General features: G+C 33.4%; 1 protein-coding gene across 5 annotated transcripts in view; it reads right to left on the bottom strand.

The window, feature by feature from the left end:
* Positions 1-676: 676 nt before the first annotated feature.
* Positions 677-18,808, bottom strand: part of Arhgap5 (Rho GTPase activating protein 5) — a 68,216-nt gene continuing 50,084 nt past the window's right edge. For 4 of the 5 annotated variants that reach the window (XM_011243990.2, XM_006515438.4, XM_011243989.2 and 1 more), the window contains exons 4-7: positions 15,089-15,166; positions 12,556-12,687; positions 10,228-10,333; positions 677-5,644 (exon numbers count right to left, since the gene is read on the bottom strand). In XM_011243990.2, the coding sequence (XP_011242292.1) occupies positions 5,317-5,644; positions 10,228-10,333; positions 12,556-12,687; positions 15,089-15,166 (644 nt within the window). In that variant the 3' untranslated portion in view covers positions 677-5,316. The remainder of the gene's footprint in view (positions 5,645-10,227; positions 10,334-12,555; positions 12,688-15,088; positions 15,167-18,808) is intronic. The other variant, NM_009706.2, reaches the window with a different exon arrangement.

Genomic DNA, 18,808 nt, shown 5'->3' with positions numbered 1-18,808 from the left:
ACACTCACATTCATTTCTATTTTGTTAATGGCTACTTACAGACTATAGTTAAAATAAGTAGTGCTATAGTGATCAAATGGCCTGAACATTTTAATATATTTATTATCTGACTTCCTAAAGGAGAAAAAGGGCTAATTCCTGATCTATACCATGGAAATAATAATTTTAAGGTAACAACAGTTATTTTGTAACTGAAGTATTAGATAAAACAATTTGCATTTTTAAAGTACAGTTAGAAAGCCTCACTTACAAGGTTCTAACTAAAAGGAAATATCCCGCAGGCATGTATGACTGCCAAAAAATGGCAAACAGAGGAGAAATTTTAAGAAGTAACATGGGAGGATACAGCTAGCTTTCTGTTTTTCTGTTTTTTTAAAAATATTGTGTTATTTTTAATAATTTAATCTACAAACTTAATTTGGACTCCTATATAAAAAATGATAGTAATACATATTGTTTCTGATCCTAGTTATCATTTCTTGAACACCTAAATTTATCTGGACAAAATGAAAGAACAAAAATCAGGAGGAAGAGCTTCAAACATAAAACTGACAAAATATTTTAGATTTAGACAATAGTGACCAAAGCATTCACAATTCAAGTACGTACACACACACACACACACACACACACACATGATCTAGTGAGGAAATATAGATAATTAAAAAGACTTGGATCAGTTGGTAAATCTGTATTGCTTATGTTGAAGAAAAAAACAATATAAATTTGAAAACATGTTATGTTAGGAGAGTCCATTACTAAATTACTCATGGTGACTTTACCAATTCAAGAAACCAAAAATAAAATCTGCACTATGGTGATTAACAAGTTTGGTTTTTCAACCACAAATTCTTTGACAGCTACTTACAGATGTATATTAGGCATGTATATATAAACACACAAATATATATTTGCAAATTTTAACAGTTCTAACAACTGGTAAGCAAGAAATGTCAACACTGTAATACTAAATATAAAAAATGTTAACTTCCTCTGTCATTCACTGGTTTTCCAAAATCAATTTGGCTACTTCTAAAATTTTCATAAAAACTAATTTCTCACCATTCAACTAAGATGAGAATATGAAATCCTGTGATTCCCCTTTTCTCCATCCTCCAGGAAAAGGAATAATTGTGTCTATGATATCCTCTCATATATAGGATGATGATGAGTCAACTAATATTTCTCCAAGTTCATTAAAATTATATTTTAACTGTTTTATAAAAACTAGGGTACCTGTATCACAGCAAATCACTGAATTTAAGAATATATGTTAAAACCAAACAGATCCTATAATAAAAAATGGTTTGGTGTACTTTGAAGAATGGTATCCTCCTTAATTAAATATTACTTACGGGTTTTTGGTAACTGGAAAAGCCTAAGAATTCAAATCCAAGATATGCATAGGTATTTAACTCAAAGAGAACTCACCAGATCCATAGATGACAGCAGATAGTCATAAAGTTGGGCTTATCTTATTTTCAAGCCATGAAGAAAAAGCAGAAACATTATTTTCCAACATTGATAGCTCTGCTCTAATATTTTAAAAACATTTCTAGTGGTTTGAAAGAATTTCTCTCAAAATCCAAATTCACATACAATTGTTTAATTTGTACATTTTATTTTGTTTTCCTATTTTTAAACCTTTTTAAAAGGTAGGTTCTAATGTGTTGCAGGCTATGCTCAAACTATGTAGTCAAGGACGATTCTGAACTTTTGATTTTTCTGCCTCTATCTCCTATATGCTAGGATTATAGATAGGTGCCAACAGGCTTGGTTTATGTAGTGCTGGGTGAGGGCTGACTCCAAGGCTTTGTGGAACCTACGCAAACACTCTACCAACTGAGCTACACACCCTCAGGCCCTAGTTTTAAAAGCTTATATTCACAATGAGTTTTTCATTTCCTTTCATTGTATAAGGAAAGTTCAATAACAAAGTCATCCAGTACAATCTTAATTATATTAATATAAAAATTTAAATGTTCCTACTTTACCTAAGATTAGCTAATTTTTACCAACAACATGGTAAATATAGGCAACTTTAATTTAAAATCGCACTGCTTCTTAATGTGTTATGCAAAGCATTCAGCATTCAGCAGCTTTACTGATAATGGCAGCAGCGTCTGGATAAAGCATAAAATTATATTAACTATAAAAAGAAACAAACCACTTTTGACATTTTAAAGTCACTGACAAATAGCATCCCAATTATTACTCTATAATAAACTAAAAATAATCACGGAAGTTAAAGCCTAAGACTTCATTTCAAATGTCCCCTTTGTTTATATCTAAGAGATATTAGAAAGTAGATTTCAGTACCACAAAAACAAAAAACAAACGAAAACAAAAAATACCCAACTAAACCAAATCAACCAACCAACCAACCAACCAACCAGCCGACCATAATGTCTTTAATATTTACATACAGTATAGAAAAAAAAAAAGGTCTGCTTTTTTGGGGTAAGTTAGATTGCTGTTACCTACAGTATTTACCCTGTGTTAAGGGGCAGGGGCCGGGGAGGGGAGGGAAGTACTACTAAAAATATCACTTTAAACACATAAATTGCACCTGGAATTTTGTTAAGATATATGTATTCCTTGGCAAGTACATAACAAATAGAATTTGACTCCTAAAAATATCTACTAAAAGCCTGAAACAGAGACCCCTCTATTCTTCTTTATATTATCTAAACACTGTCGAGACTGATTTTGGAATAAAAAGCACTGAATTGTAAGTGAAACAACGGCAATGTGTATAGATGGACTTTTTAAATATTGTGAATGTCAAATGTTGACCCATTATTTTAAGACTATCTACTATTCTTTAAACCCATTAAATCTATATACACATGTGTGTACGTGTGTGTCCCTAAACAGTGCAATAACTTACAAGCAACAAATGATTTAATTATGTTATTCACTTCTTAGATTTACTGTTCTAATGTTTAAAAACATACCTATACCCTTGGCCAAAAACAAACACAAGTCAGTGTAACAGACTGAGCTTTAAACCATACTTTAATTTTCAATATCTGTAACCTAGTAGTAAAATGAACCAGATGTAGAATATTTAAGTGATTCACTATGTAGTGTGTCAAATCAATGATAGAATGCATAGAAAAGTAATATCAGTTTTGGAAGAGGTGTAAGGTGGTTAATGTGGAAACTTATAAATGCTAATTTTAATAACAAAAATAGTTTTAAATGTAAATGAATGTTAAATTAACACATTATAAAAGATAATAGCTTAAATAAACTGGGACTCACATATTACAATTGTAAAGTTAGGACAGAATGAACCAAAGATATGAACAGTTCTGAAAATTCTCTTGTAAGCCTACTTTCAATAGAAATAGTCAGGCTTTTATCCTGTACATAGTTGATGCTTTGTCTATACCATTTATCGTAGAAAAATAAATTCTTTAGCAACCTAGAAACAGTTTATAAAACTCTTAAAGTTTAATTTTCTTTGCCAGACATGCCAATGTTAAACTGACAGCTATAAATTAAAGCTATATAGACAATAGGTATAAGTAATATAGAACAAGTAAGAATACTACATTTACCGGATATTTTTTTTTTTAAAAATTACTGTACTTTCTTAAATTCCTGTGTGCTTTGCAATAGGAATAATAGGGACTTTGTTCTCTTAGAAAAGATAATAACACAAGATAATTTATAATATACATGTACTTAAACAGTAGCCTGGTTCATGTTGACATCTTTGTTGAAATTGGAAGTACAATACCTAAGATATAACAATTGAGAAAGAATATTTTAAGACAAAATGGAGCAAATCAAACTCTTAGGAGCCTTGAATCTCAAAATCATGAATTTACTATAATACAGATAAGGAAACCTTAAAATTGAAATATAAAGATTACAACATTGACCAAAGAATTTCTTTACTACACAAAATATGATCCAGCAGTAAAAAGCAAACCACTTTTCCTTTTCCAGTAAAACAAATGGTATGGGTTTGATAATAAAATAATTTTGAATATAGCCCAACTAAATTTACCTATCACTCAGTCAGAAAGTTTTATCATAATTTAGTGTTCTGGTTGTATCTTCACTAACAAAATATTTAACCCTTAAAGCAGCAGTCATTTATAGCAACTCTGGTACCAACGGCAAAGGGGGGAAAACTGGTTTAAAAAATGGTGCAAAAGCCATTCTGGATTGTAGAACAACACATCACTGAAAGAATATGAATACAAGTTTGTTATTTTATATATACATACTCCAAGGAGTCTGTCAGTACCCAAAGTATTTTTATTGCTGTATTAGCAATGGAATTTTTTGGGATATATTCTCAAGGGCCACATAAAAATAGATTCAAGGAACAGATTAAATTGAAATCCTAGATTAAATGTTTGGTTTAAAGAACTTTCTACAACAAACTTCATGTTTATGTATGAAAAGTTATATAACCTTATATGAAAATGTCATGAAGTATTTTTCTACACTATACTAAGTGTATTCCCCAAGAGGGAAAAATTAAAATATCTAAAATATATTAGATTAAGATTACAAGACCATCATAGATCTTTTGAACATGCATCTGTTTACAGAATTAACTGTGTATACAAAATGTATCTTTCATTATAGATAATAAAGAAATGAGTTGGTGACAACTATTCTTTACATCACATTATCAACTCACTTTAACCACAAGTGTGTCCTTGGTACGTGAGTAAAAGAAACAGGTTCACTCTCTCCTCATCAAATCATCCACAAATTTACTTAGAAGATGAAGGTGCAGAAATGTGAAATATGTTACATGTATTTTCCTTTCTTTCTTTCAAACATCCCAAGCATGGCATAGTAACTGGAAATTAAAAAATACTTAACTGGGCTTTAGTTATCTATACAGACTGCTGGAATTAGGTCCCCAAATTAGCAATCAAATAACAAAACCAGCCATAAAGCAGGCTGAAAGCATTAAACATTTCATATATGAGTTTTTAAATCATTTAATTTCTATAGAAAAACTGTATTCACAATATACTGTGACAGAAATTGCCACGGGAATGATATACTGATTGCAATAAGGTTGCATGCAGCAGCAGCTTTGCATTTTTATAACTATTTTTTTTTGTTTATAAAAATTAAACCTCTCCAGTCATGCTTACCACATGTTTTTAGATTCATAATGTAACTGAATAGGGAATACCATATAGTTCAAAGAGAAAATGTCTCATTATTTTGATGTGGATTATCTGTATGAAACATGAAATATACTACTAACCCCTGAAACATGCATGTCTAGATTTGTTTTTGTCCAATTTCAGGCCATCTGCAATCACATTCTATTTATATAATACCAAGAGGATCTGTCTGCAATTGTGGTTGAATTAGCTGAGGTTGCAATGGTGGTGGCAACTGAAGTGGTACCATTGATTCTACCAATTGTCCTGGATTTGAAGTAGGTGGAGGAGCCACAGTGTTCGCAGTTTCTACAATTTCTCCATTGTAAAAGAAAAACTGGCACTGTTGAATAAATGTTTCAACGACAGATTGATGGATTTTAGTGGTAGACAGAAACTCTCGATTTTCAAAATCAGGTCTCATCAAAGTTGGCCAAAAACAGATGGATAAGTTGTCTGCTGTCATTAGGTTGATTTTATTTTGCTGACTAACCCTGAAATTATAAAACGGGAGAAAAAAAAAAAAAGAAATCAGAAATCATTGCAATTACAGATTCTCAAAGCTAGTTTTCCATTCATGCTAATTTTATCTTCCAATTTAATTTTTTTCTTAGCATTCTATATTCAACTATATTCTAAAACAAGAGAGCAATCAATACATATTTCAAGTAACATTTACTTGCATGCCAAGTGTTAAAGCTTTACAAATAGAGGTCTTTTCAATTTGAAGGAAAAACAAAACAAAACAAACAAACCTTTTCCTCTAGGTTAAGAAGGCCAAGTGACAAACATTATGTGCATATAAGTTTCTAACCTACTGTGGGAAATTAAGAAATAAATCAGGGTATGCCATCTCTTTTAAACCAACTTTGGAAAACCTAGGATAATCTATCCAGCCAAGAATATTTTTAACTTTCAAGAAAGTTAGCTCCAAGTAGACTATGAACACTCTTCTAAAATCGTAAGCATTTTGTTCACTATTAAAATTAAATTTTTATCTATAAGAGAACACTCAATACATTCTACTTTAAAATTTCTCATGATTAACATCAATTTACAAATGGTCATAGAGTATTAAATGATTTTTATCCAGTCCTTTAAATACATGAGCAAGCACTATCACTGTCTCAAGTAAGCAAGATATATGAGAAGCTAACCTTAAGACGTAAACTATGAATTATTACATTAAGAGAGATGGGAAAGAAACAGTTCAAACTGGCATAGTAGTATACATCTGTAATCCAAGTTATCAGGAGGCTGAAGCAGTAGGATAGTAGATTCTAGGCCAGCCTGAGCTACAAAAGGAAAGGCAGAAAAAAATGTCCAGATAGCATAGCAGGAAAATCTTTAAGACTTAAAACAAACAATCAATCCACAAGCCATAGGAAACTCCCAGACACAGGAATCACTTATCTAAAGTAAAATGTGTAGCCATACATTATGTTCTAAAAGAAACTCAACTGAAGCAGTCAGAATAAAAGTCAACCATTTCTTAATAAGTAGTAGGCAATTAGTATGTACAGGGAGACAGGGACTCCCGGCTGTGCACCTGAGATAGGCTGACTCCCTGTCATGTAAGCCACATGAGCTACTTCAGGCTTGTCATGCTGGCCAAGGATCTGACTGGGGAATGAAGTCCACAGAGTAAGACCCTGATCTGAGTGTTAAAGTTCCGGGACTGAGGACAGAGTTTGGATCACGAATCCATCGATCCGGTTTCTCATCTCCAACTGCTGCACTGACTTACAAATATTTACTTCTATATTTGCTTGTTTTTAAACAGGGGCTGGCTTCAAACTCATTATGTCATGGAGGATTTCTATGTGGTATTTCTATGTAGCAGTCAAGTGCTAGCTAGGCTCTGGGATTACCTACAAAGTTAAGGATACAGTATGAAGTCTAACTGAAGATACTATATCAGAAATGTGGTTAACCAGGGAAAGCTTCATAGACAAGGAAAAGTTTAAGTCAAAGGAAGAATGTGGATGTGGGAAGAATGGTAGGTAGTAAGGAAGGGAAAGTGAGTTATAACAGTGGCTACAGCATTCATTAGACTCTTCTGGCGGGCTTATTAAAGCCCTGGTGACTAAACTGCTGGTGACTATTTGATGTTTGTGATTTATTACGTTTGTGATTTATAAACTGCTGGTGAGTATCTGATCTTTGTGATTTATAATGTCTGTGGTGAGGCTGAATAACAGGTTTCTCAAATTCTCAGATGGCCACTGTTGGGTACCATACTCTCAAACCACTGGCAGCATGTTAAGATGTGCCGCAAATGGACATTCCTGGATACTTGCTACTATTAATAGTTAATTAACTGCTGTTTATGAGAAAAGGGAGGGGAAGTGTAACCACTTAGTACAACTAAGGTTAATCATTTTAGAGTCTATCCTGCAGAGGTAAAGGACTACTTTCAACAGTGAAAAACCTTTGAGGCTAGAGAGAAGGCTCAGCAGTTAAGGATACGTGTTGCTCTTGTAAAGAACCCAAGTTCAGATCCCATCACCCACACTGTGATCCATAACTATCTCACTCCATCATCTTGGCATCAGAATCAAGGGAGGGTAAAAATAAAAGTTGGCAAAGAACAACTATGAACACTAGTAATTCCTGAATGAGAAATAGTAAATAAAGTTGTGGCAAGGGAAAGAAAATGGAAAAATAATTAGGAAAAAATGGACTTGATACTCACTAGATATGAAAAGTGGAAGAATATAATCAAAAAATCATTCCACATTATAACTACAATCTTGTCAATCTGTCAAAACATGTATTTCTCTTTCTCCTAGAACTCTAGCCCATGAAGGTTTCACTGTTTTGTTCACTGTTATGTCCTCAGTACTTGTGAGAATATGCAGCATTAAAAAAAAAAAAAAAAGGCTTTACCAAGTTACAGCCTAGCTCCTAGCTAGCTAGTTTCAGCTGTCAAAGTGCCTTCCGGATACTTTCTCAAACAGATCTGCCTGTGGGTATGCCTGTGGGCTACTTTCTTGCCCAAAGATTCATGTAGTAGGGCCTAGCCCACTGTGAATGTGCTAGGCAAAGAGTGCTAGGCTGTATAAAAAAAGTTAGCTGAGCAGGAGGCGTTAGAGAGCAAGCCAGTGACAGCATTCCTCTACAGGTTCTGCTTCAGCTCCTGACTTGCATTTACCTTCAATGATATGGGAAACATAAGCCAAAAACCTCTTTCTTTCTCTAAGTTGCTTTTGGCTATGGTATTTATCACAATAATTCAAAAGAAAACTAGGAGAGTACAGTAGAGTGTTTCTTTTAAAACTGAAGTCTAAATAGCTTATGCTCTATTTTCCAATGAGGGATGCAAATAATATAATGCTTTTCATTAAAGAATGTGGTCTCCTAGCAAAAAAAAAAAAAATATAGTATGTATAGTAAAAAAAAGATTTATATATTCTGACACAAACTTTTTTATGATTATACAGACTAAAGCTAGTCAACGAGTCATGATGTGAACGGTACTGTCTGGTATAACCTGACATTGTTCCTCCATCTTTTTACTTTTCCCATTCTTATTTTGGTCAGTCCAAATAAGCCTCCTCTTTGTTCTTCATGCATCAAATATGCTTTTGGTTGTGCTGTTTATTTTTGTACATAGCCAAAGATAATTCCAGAATACAGAACTTAAGATAACTTTGAAGGTGGGCCAGTATTTTGACTTTTTGAATATACTCTGCCCTGTCATCTCTTCATAATCCTTTAAATCAAGTCCAATTTTTAATTCGGCCTGATATGTTCACAAAGTATCACTGGTCTTTATATTAAGGTCTAAATCTTCCATATACCTTGTTAACAAAATACCAACCATTTCTATATTATTATTATTAAACTGATATTTTTTTAAAAGGGGACTTGGAAAAAGATAGTATAATTTTACATATCACACTGATAGCAATAATCTTTAAATGAACAGATTAAAATGTACTTCATTTGGGTCTTATTATTACAATCTTTTTTTTTTTTTTTCCTCTGAGACAGGGTTTCTCTGTGTAGCTCTGGCTGTCCTGGAGCTCACTTTGCATACCAGGCTGGCCTCGAACTCAGAGATCCACCTGCTTCTGCCTCCCAAGTGCTGGGATTAAAGGTATGCACCACCACTGCCCCGCATAATCTATTTTCTTGTGGTAGGGATCATACTCAGGGCTTACCAGAATTTAGGCAAATGCTCCATCACTGAGCCATATAACTCTGCAGAATTCTTTTTAAGTTGACACTATAGATATTTTTTGAATAAATTTTTTGTAAAAGTTTATTTTTACTTATATTTGTGCAAATAAAAATATAAACAAATAATAATTAAAAACTCTACCCAAAACAAAATCAAAAACACCTACCCAGTCTTCAGAACAACTTCATGAAGTACTATTTTTCTTATTTTTATAACTGAACAATGGATAATTTGTCTAAGGTTATGATTATAACAACATTGCAAACTGATATTTGACGACATTGTCTGAGCTAGTCTTACTAATCAATACTACAGTGCTTCTCACTTAATAGGAATTCCAACTGTAATTCATTTATAGTTATGTATACAGGAATTAGTATCCTGTTTTGGGTAACAGGACAGTTTGTGATAAAATTTCCCCATATGAAATACACAAAATACACAACACAGTATGGTAGACAAGGTGAAGTGAACCATGTAAGAGTTATATTCTACTTATGATTTCACTCTTTAATCCCCAATTCCTCTAACTCCAAATACGTTGATTTAGTTTATTTGGCTATTGTCATTTTTCAGTAAGATTCTAGGACTCTACACAAGAGAACTACTAAAGAAAAAATGTGAAAAAAAAAAATGTATGCGTTGGGGTGAATATATAGGACGGTGGTAGAGTGCTGACCTAGCATAAGTCCTGGGTTTAATTCCAGTATAATAACTAAGCAAACACAGAAACAAACACTGATCATATTTGCAAAATATTAACCATATAGATATGAATTAGATCATGTAGACAGCCATTACAGAGAGCCCAAACAGAACCTTGTGCTTAGTCTGTATTCCCTTATAAAGGTTACAGGTCTGAAACACAAAGTGCATTTTATTTGCAAGTACCTGTTTAGATGTGTTATCACATATCTGAATACATCATAGTTTACAGGATGAAATTTCTTAACAATTTCTTTCAAGGCATGAAAGCGCTCTGTTTTATCTGGGATTTCTGTAAGAGAAATTTTTGGGTAAAATTATAAACTTACAAATATCTGATGCAAATATCCAGTTAATATATACTATAAAAATTAAGACTGAAATATATATATATGTGTGTGTGTGTGTGTGTGTGTGTGTATGTATACACACACACACACACACACACACACACACACACAACTAGACATTTATTTAAAATTACCTAATTACTTATAAGGATGCGAGTCTCTCTAATATTCCTGCTACAGATGCTAAGAGTTTCAAGCTTTATGGGCACAACTACTCAGTCCTACAGTTGAACAACAAAAGCAGTCAGTTACAGACAACATGGAATAAATGAATAGTCGGTATCTTCCAAGAAATTCTGAAACGTGAATTTTATTTTATTTTTTATTTTAACGTGTCATTAAATTTTTCTTCTAGGGGGCTGGAGAGATGGCTCAGCGGTTAAGTGCACTGGCTGCTCTTCCAGAGGTCCTGAGTTTAATTCCCAGCAACCACATGGTGGCTCATAACCATTTGTAATGGAATCCGATGCCCTGTTCTGGTGTGTCTGAAGAGAGTAACAAAAAAAAGTTTTTCTTCTAATAAAAGTTAAAAGATTTCCAAAACCAGTGATAGGTACAATATAGCCCTGAAGCCACAGTTATCCAGTTTACTTACTTGTAATCTCTACCAAAGGTTTCCTTTACAAGTAGCATACACATTTAATATAGTTATTTTTCCAAGTTTATGCAATTATAAGAGAGGACTATAATACAGTACTGCAAAGAATAAGAGATAAGAGATTTATTTTTTGTTCTCTCCCTTGCCTTCACATCATGGGAGAATTATCAAGTAGTAAAAATTCTCATTTGTCACATTTTACTTCTAAGCTAGGCCTTTCCAAGGCTAGTGTTTATGAACAAGAAGTAACATTTGTATATGTATATTGTGACACTATATCACAAGTCTTAAATTGTTACTTTTTAAAAAGATTTTATTTTTAAGATTTTTATTTTCTATAGTTTTTGTGTATGTCTTTGTAGGGTGGGGGATGTTACACAAGTGTGGGTCCCCTAGAAGTAAAGAAGGAACGAGCTGGTCGTGAGCTGGTACCTGGCACAGGAGAGGGAAACCAAACTCAGGTCTTACACTAGAGAAGGAAGTGTTCTTAACTGCTGAGCCATCTCTCTAGCCCCTTTTAAAATTTATTTTTCCTTTCTATACTTCACTAGTTTATGTGTGTAGAGGTGGGAGAGGGGAAAGGCATGTGCCCCAATAGAGGTCACAGGATGACCTGTTGAAGTTGTTTCTCTCCTTTCACCGTGTACGTTTGGGGCTTTAACTCAAGAATGTCAGGCTTGGTGGCAAGCACCTTTACCTACGAGATACCTTGCTGGCTCAGAACTGTATTTTAATTAAAAAACAAACAAACAACTGAGAACTTTTAAAATAAAAGTAATCTCATTTAAAAGAATTTGAAGACATATTAAAAGGAAAACCTAGAAATTACATTAATTTTAGCCACCAATGCAAATTAAGTACTAGGTTTCTTGATGCCCAAATGGACTTAAGATTCCATTTTCCAGATAAATAATATGTGCATGCTAGAAATATTGAGTGACTGATTTCAAACTAGGAATACACTTTGAATCAAGTACTGCATCTTTCTGCCATACTTACCCACCCTAAATTACTCAGTAATTTAAAAATTGCTGATCTTTTAGGCACATTTAAATTATCTAGCAAGCAAATATGAAGACTACTAAGTTCAGATTCCACTACCCATGTAAAGAGCTGGATCCTGGATAGCTTCTTGTAATCCTAGGATTGTGAGAGTCAGAGGTAGAGACGGTAGGATCCTAGCGTTTTACTGGCTATCTCCACGGTGGGAGTGGAAGAGTGGGAGGGAGAGAGGAAGAGAGGGAGAGGGAAACCAGACCTGTCTTGGAACAAGGTGAACAATAATAAGACAGGACACCCAACATCCTATTCTGGTCTCAGTGAACACTCCCCCTGCCCCTCATTATCTGTGAGAGTAGCTAAAAACAAAAGCCCTAAGGTCATTTATGGGGACCCTGATTCTATTTAAATTTGATGGATACCTTTAAGACATAGTTTCTAATAAAGTGAATTTTTAACTATAAATTCTAGTGCATAGATGATTCTGGAAAACAATATTCAAAAACACCATCATCACTCTTCTTTACCCCTGCACCCTCCCTCCTGGCAAAAAAAGTTTGTGCTTACTTGCTGCTTCCAATAGCTCTGGGTGGAGTGAATATGGAATCAAAGGATCCGGCAGGTCAGCAAAGAAAGCTTTGAGAGCTCCAGCTACAGCATTGACTGTCACTTCCATTGATGCTAGATTGATATTATGATCTAAAAGACAAAACTCAAAACTTAGTTGAGAGAATGAAATTTTAACTTATTACTGGTTAATGGCAAACTGAAAGGATACTTTTCTGCCAAAAGACATTTCTCATTAGTTACCTTTCCCTTCAGGCCAGGAAACACACAGATCAGGAAGAGACAACCCCATGCAGAAAGCATTTTATCAACAAACTCTGTATCTTAACACACCAGCATAGAGTGTATTAAAGAATTTTAATAATACTCTTTCCTAATTTGTTTATATACAGACTTATTAAGAGACCATAAAAAATAGACAAATAGTAAGATTATGTATCTCAATTCTAATTTGGACCTTTAAACTCTACTTTGTAATGTTTTAAATAAATAGGTTAAATAATTATCTTATCAATAAAGGGCTGATTTAAAGAACAAGAAAGGAACATGCTAAAAGTGTACCATAAGGTTTATTTGACATTAACAAGTAATTTAAGTGTAAAAATATAGATCAGAAAAAAAATTATCCCCATGACTTATAGACAATCATTACTTGGAATTTTAAGGATACTTCATTTGAGTTTTTTTTTTTTTTTTTTTTTGCTTTTTTAATGATCACTTAAAGAAAACATGACCGATTTACACATCTTACTGGTCAAGCATTATCTCATCAGCCTTGTATTTATTCTTTCATTGCCACTCTGTGATGAAAAAAAATGAGATCTAGAAAGATGAACCTGCCTGAGGCAGACAGTAAGTGGCAAGATTAAGAAATAAAACCACTAAATTGAATTCAAGAGCCCCAAATATTACTCTGTCCTTTTCACTCAAAGGGGAATTGTATCAACTGGACACTATAAAATCCAGTTTGTCTAATATTTCTTAAAAATAGAGAGTACTTTTGGCAACAGAGCATACTTTTTTACACACGTATATACCAGTCCATAAGCGATGTTTTGCCACTTTAACCTCATCACAATATTCAACATTCATAGACACATGGGTGGTTCCCCTTCTCTCTTTAAAATTATAAATAGTGTAACAAATGCCTTTAACAAGCTCATGCAAAGCTTTTGGAATGAAAATGCAAATTCTTTGAGGTAGAATTTCCTAAACAAAGGAATTTGAATTTTAACATTGACAAACTACCTCTCAAAATGTACCCACAACAGGTATACAAAATGTATTTGCCTACATTACCAACACTCTTAATCACTGATAATAAATACAATTTTAAAATAAAAATTTGTCAATGTTAGGGGCTGCATGTATTTTCAAATATATACTAATAGTTTAATTTGTATGTAAGTCCATACTTTCTTGGAGATTTTGTTTTTTATATGCTCATGGAGAATTTCTACATTTTTAGTAGCCTTAATTGATATTCATTTATGATTCCTAGGTTCCTTACCAAATTTAAGCCTATTCCAGTCAAAGACTACAAAAATATTCACTTACTTACCCCTAATAATTTTCATATTTTAGTTTTATCTTTGATCACACATGGAGTTCCTTACTAGTCAGGGACTCACTTACGAATTTGCTCGAATAGTTGTCTGTTACATTAAAAAAGCACTTTTATATAGTATTGCTTTTTTATACAATAGTTACAAATGCAACATATGTAAATTTACTGCCTTTCTAATTCTGGCCCTATCTTTAAAGATTCTGTTACTGTTTTAAGGTAGCTTATTGGATTAAAAATATAAAGTAGGGCAAGAAACAGTACACAGACCATATTATATAATAGCTAGACCATATTATATCATAGCTTACCTCAAAATATTTGCTTTACCTGAATCCCTGTAGTCTTAGCATAATGAAAAAGATTCATATTTCTAAACAAGACCTATAAATTTATTACCTATAACAGACTGTTTCAATTCCAAGTATCCTCTTTTCAATAAGTTCTTTCTTGTCTTCTAGCCTTCCCACATCAAAATATAATACTTTTCTTATCCAACTGTTTCAATTGTCTCAAATCATTTATTCTAAATGTATTAAGTTTGATATTTCCCACTTTCTCTTATAATTGCCTAAAATATCAACCTACCTAAAAAGACTAAAAGAATCAATATTTTATTTTTCCCCCTTTCCCTCCCTTTTTAAAATACAATATTTCACCATGCAGCCTTAGTTGTCATGCAACTCACAGAGATCCTCCTGCCTCTGTCTCCTCAGTGCTGGGAATAAAGTTATGCACCAACCACGGCAGGCTCAGTATTTTCTTGTTAGAGCTAAGACAGACCTTTCCCAGTCTTTTTATATATCTTATTGTGGCAATTATTATATATTTAATATTTCTAATCACATTTTTAAATGCTTTCCTCTCCATATCCATTTCTGTTAAGTTTTAAATAAAAACAACTTTCCTACTGTAAAATTCTAACACAGAAAACTATAAGACAATAATTTTATTTTGCAATTATATTACCTTGATCAAACTGCTTTTGAATGTTGTCTTGATCAGTTTTATTTCCACTAACACGGTATAGTCCTTCAGTACATAATCCTAAGAAATTAAAACATATTTTATAAACATATATATCTGTACCAAAAAATATGCTTACTTTAAATCTTTAGCAACCAGTCAAAATGTGACTACAGGTTATAGAAATATTTAAAAATTGATGTCTAGTATCATTCCTGGAGTAGTATGTGTCAGGGCCTTTGCACAGAACAACATACTATTTTTCTATATGTCTGGTTAAAAGTATTTCATGCTTTACAAAGTACTATACTGGGAAAAATTTTCAACTCTCAGAAATCTGTGAAGATAAGATGAACAAAACTTTACTGTCAGAAAAATTATGAGGACAAGGTCACAGTTATAAAAACAACGAGTTACTATTGATGCAACCAACATGAATTTGTCTCATATATACTCAGGTTATGTGAAAGAAGCCAGATTATGTCTGATGTGGTGGTACATGTCTATAATCATAGCCCTTGGGAAACTGAGGCAGAAAGAACATGAGGTTAAGGCCAATCTGGGTTCAATAGCAAAAGCCTGTCTCAAAAATAAGTAAAAATAAAAAAATGAAGAAAACCATTAACAAAAGAATATATTTAACTTATATGACATCCTAAAGCAAGGAATTCTCACCTAAAATACAGGTAAACATTTGTCAAAAGCAATTGTTTCTGGTGGCTAGAAAATCGGGAAAAGTCAAAAAAGGTGATGAAGATGGTTTTAGATCGTGACAGGTATATGCATTTGTCAAAAATGCATATACAAATATACTTGTAAAATCAGTGTGCCCCTTCCTATGTAACTCATGTCCTTAAAAACTAAAAGAACTATAAGCAAATACTTAACACTCTACAATTAGGGGCTGGGGAGATAGCTCAGTGGATAGTGTACTTGCCATGCAATACTGAGGACCAGAGTTCCAATCCCCAGAAGCATGTGGGTGTGGCAGCCACCCATAAGCTACCATCCTAGAGGTAGAACTGGGATTTCTAGGGCATGCTGGTGAGCTAGATTAGTTAGAATTGGCAAGGTCTAGGTTCAGTGAAAGACCCTCCTTAGAAGAGAGTGATTGAGGAGGACACTAGATATTAACTTTGGGACCCTACAACCAACACAACACACAGGTGAGCTGTAGAACATATGAATGAACAGGAACACACACACACACACACACACACACACACACACACCCCAAACTCATCCACAACCAGATGAGATTAGCATCAATCACTTGGGTAGGGTAGTTGAACATAAGAGGACTAATTTCCCTAATGACGTTTCCCCCACACGTGGATTTAGTGTTAGTGTTTGCCACCATTTTCTACTCTGCAATTCTTGCCTAAGTGCCTTCTGATACTGAACCAGTCTCATATAGCAGTTAAACTAATGCCTTATAAAAAACCCAAACAAAAACTCTTATACTAACCTCCTACTGATAGAAATATGAAACAGGTAAGTAAGAAAAGAAGAAGAAAAAACCCAGGCCTAGTCTCTTTCCTTTTAGATTCAAGTATGTTAATACTATAAATGATAGTATCTCTAAAGAACACACTGCCATTCAGTGCTAAGGATTTAATAGCTAATTCTTTTTTGAGAGCTAGTACCAGTAAATTTTTTTCAACTCCTTTTATTTGCATTACAAACATAAACATGAATTGTGATATTCATTGTCTTACCAAATGAATATCACAATTTCTCTAGATCATTACACCAATGAAAATACCACTTCCCCACTGACACTTTCCTTGTTATTTCCACTTGGAATCAACTTCTTTAGACTTCCCATAGCACTTTAAAACTGTAACTACCACCACTAAGTACTTCCTTTATACATTATAGTACAGTAGAACACACTCCTGTACTCAGCTGTAAATGTTAACAGTATTAGCAATGTCCTGTCATCCAAGGTGCTTTACAGCATGTAGTGTTTTTTTCTGGGGAGACACTGCATTTCAGGGACTACTTGGGAATGCCTAGAAATATTTTTAGATGTGATAACTGGAGAAAGGAATATACTAGTTCTTTTATCATTGCTATGATAAAATACCCACTAGAAACAACTTAAGGAAAAATGATTTTTATTTGTGGCTCACTGCTTGAGGGTAAGGTCCATCAAGATAAGTCACATGAGCAGGGACAGAAGGCAGCTAACTACACTACGTCTAATGTCAGGAAGTGGGAGGTGCGGGCAGGGACGGAACCTAATGCAAAGCTTATCTTCTTTTTTACTCAGTCTGGAATCCTCTCTAGTCTGGAATGGTTTCAATCCAATTTAGGGTAGGTCTTCTTAACTCTATGAATGTAAGAAGTATAGATCCTATGTAAGTATAGATTAAACCAAGTTGACAATATTAACTGTCAAGGGGACCTACTGAAATTATAACAAAACATAAAACAACAACAAAAATATATAGTTAAGAGAATAGGTTATAAGTATTTCAGCTCTGATTTATAATTTCTCTTTTTGTTATGCTAATTATACCACAAATGCACCAATTTATCAGATTTAACAGACACACAATTTGCACAGATGTAATTTGTGGCAAAAAAACAATAAAGGGATTTTATTTACTTTTGAAACAGTTAAACTGAATTAAAACATGACCATTAGAAAGTTTAAAATATGCTGCTGGATATAGTGGTAGTAGTGTATACTTTTAATCCAGCACTTGGGAGGCAGAGGCAGGTGACTTGCATAATGAGTTTTTGGACAGCCAGAACTACATGGTGAGACTCTGTCTCTAAAAACACCAAGAAAGTTAAGATGATAGTTATAACCCCCTAGCAACAACTAAAAAGCGAACTTAAAGTCTCCTTTTCTCTCTTAACAGATTTAAAAAAAAAAAAAGCAGACTCTAAGATACTATCACAGGATCAATGGCACAAATGTAAAGAGATGGAAGGTTTATCAAGACACTAGTGCCTGTGCTATCAGCTACTTAGACGGGTGAGGAAGAAGATTTGAACTCAGGATATTATGATTATACACCAAAACCAATCAGGATTTATCCAAGGATAACAAATTCAACCCACAAAAATAAATTAATGTAATGACAGGTTGCAGGGAGAAAAATCTACCCTAGTGTCTTAATTGATACAGAAAAAGAATCTGACAGAATTCAGCACTTTCTATGATAAAGTATCAATAAAAAATATGTGACTAACATCTAAGAATTTTAGAATATAATCAACAGAGCAAGCTTGACATCTGGAGCATAAAGCTTAAATACTAATAGACATAGACAGTCTACTTAGTGAAATTATAACAGATTCTCCTAATCTGGAGAAATTGATATCCAAAAAGAAGAGGCATGTGGAATCCTAAACAACCAGAGAACCTTGCTCTAATAGTCAATCACAAATACTAAGCAAAGAAACAATAAAGCAAAAACATCAATTCAGAGTCAAACACATCAGAAATTAGCAGCCCTAAAAGTCAAGAAATCCTGAAATAATTCATTTCTAGCCCCGAAAGAAACAGCTAACAAAGTTGACTTTATCCAGCCAAGCTATTTTTTAAAGTTGACAAATAAGGACACTTGAAAAAAAAAGTATAAAGTAAGGCATATCAAGAACACCAAGCCAAGCAGCACAAGATACTTAAATATTATAGACGGAGAAGGAAGTATTGATAATAAGCATGTAAGAAAAATAAATTTCACAAGAGGAATTCATCATATT

This window comes from Mus musculus, chromosome 12, assembly GCF_000001635.26.
Source record: "Mus musculus strain C57BL/6J chromosome 12, GRCm38.p6 C57BL/6J".
Taxonomy (NCBI): domain Eukaryota; kingdom Metazoa; phylum Chordata; class Mammalia; order Rodentia; family Muridae; genus Mus; species Mus musculus.
Note: the sequence above shows the minus strand (reverse complement) of the source record. Positions and strands in the feature narration are given on the sequence as shown.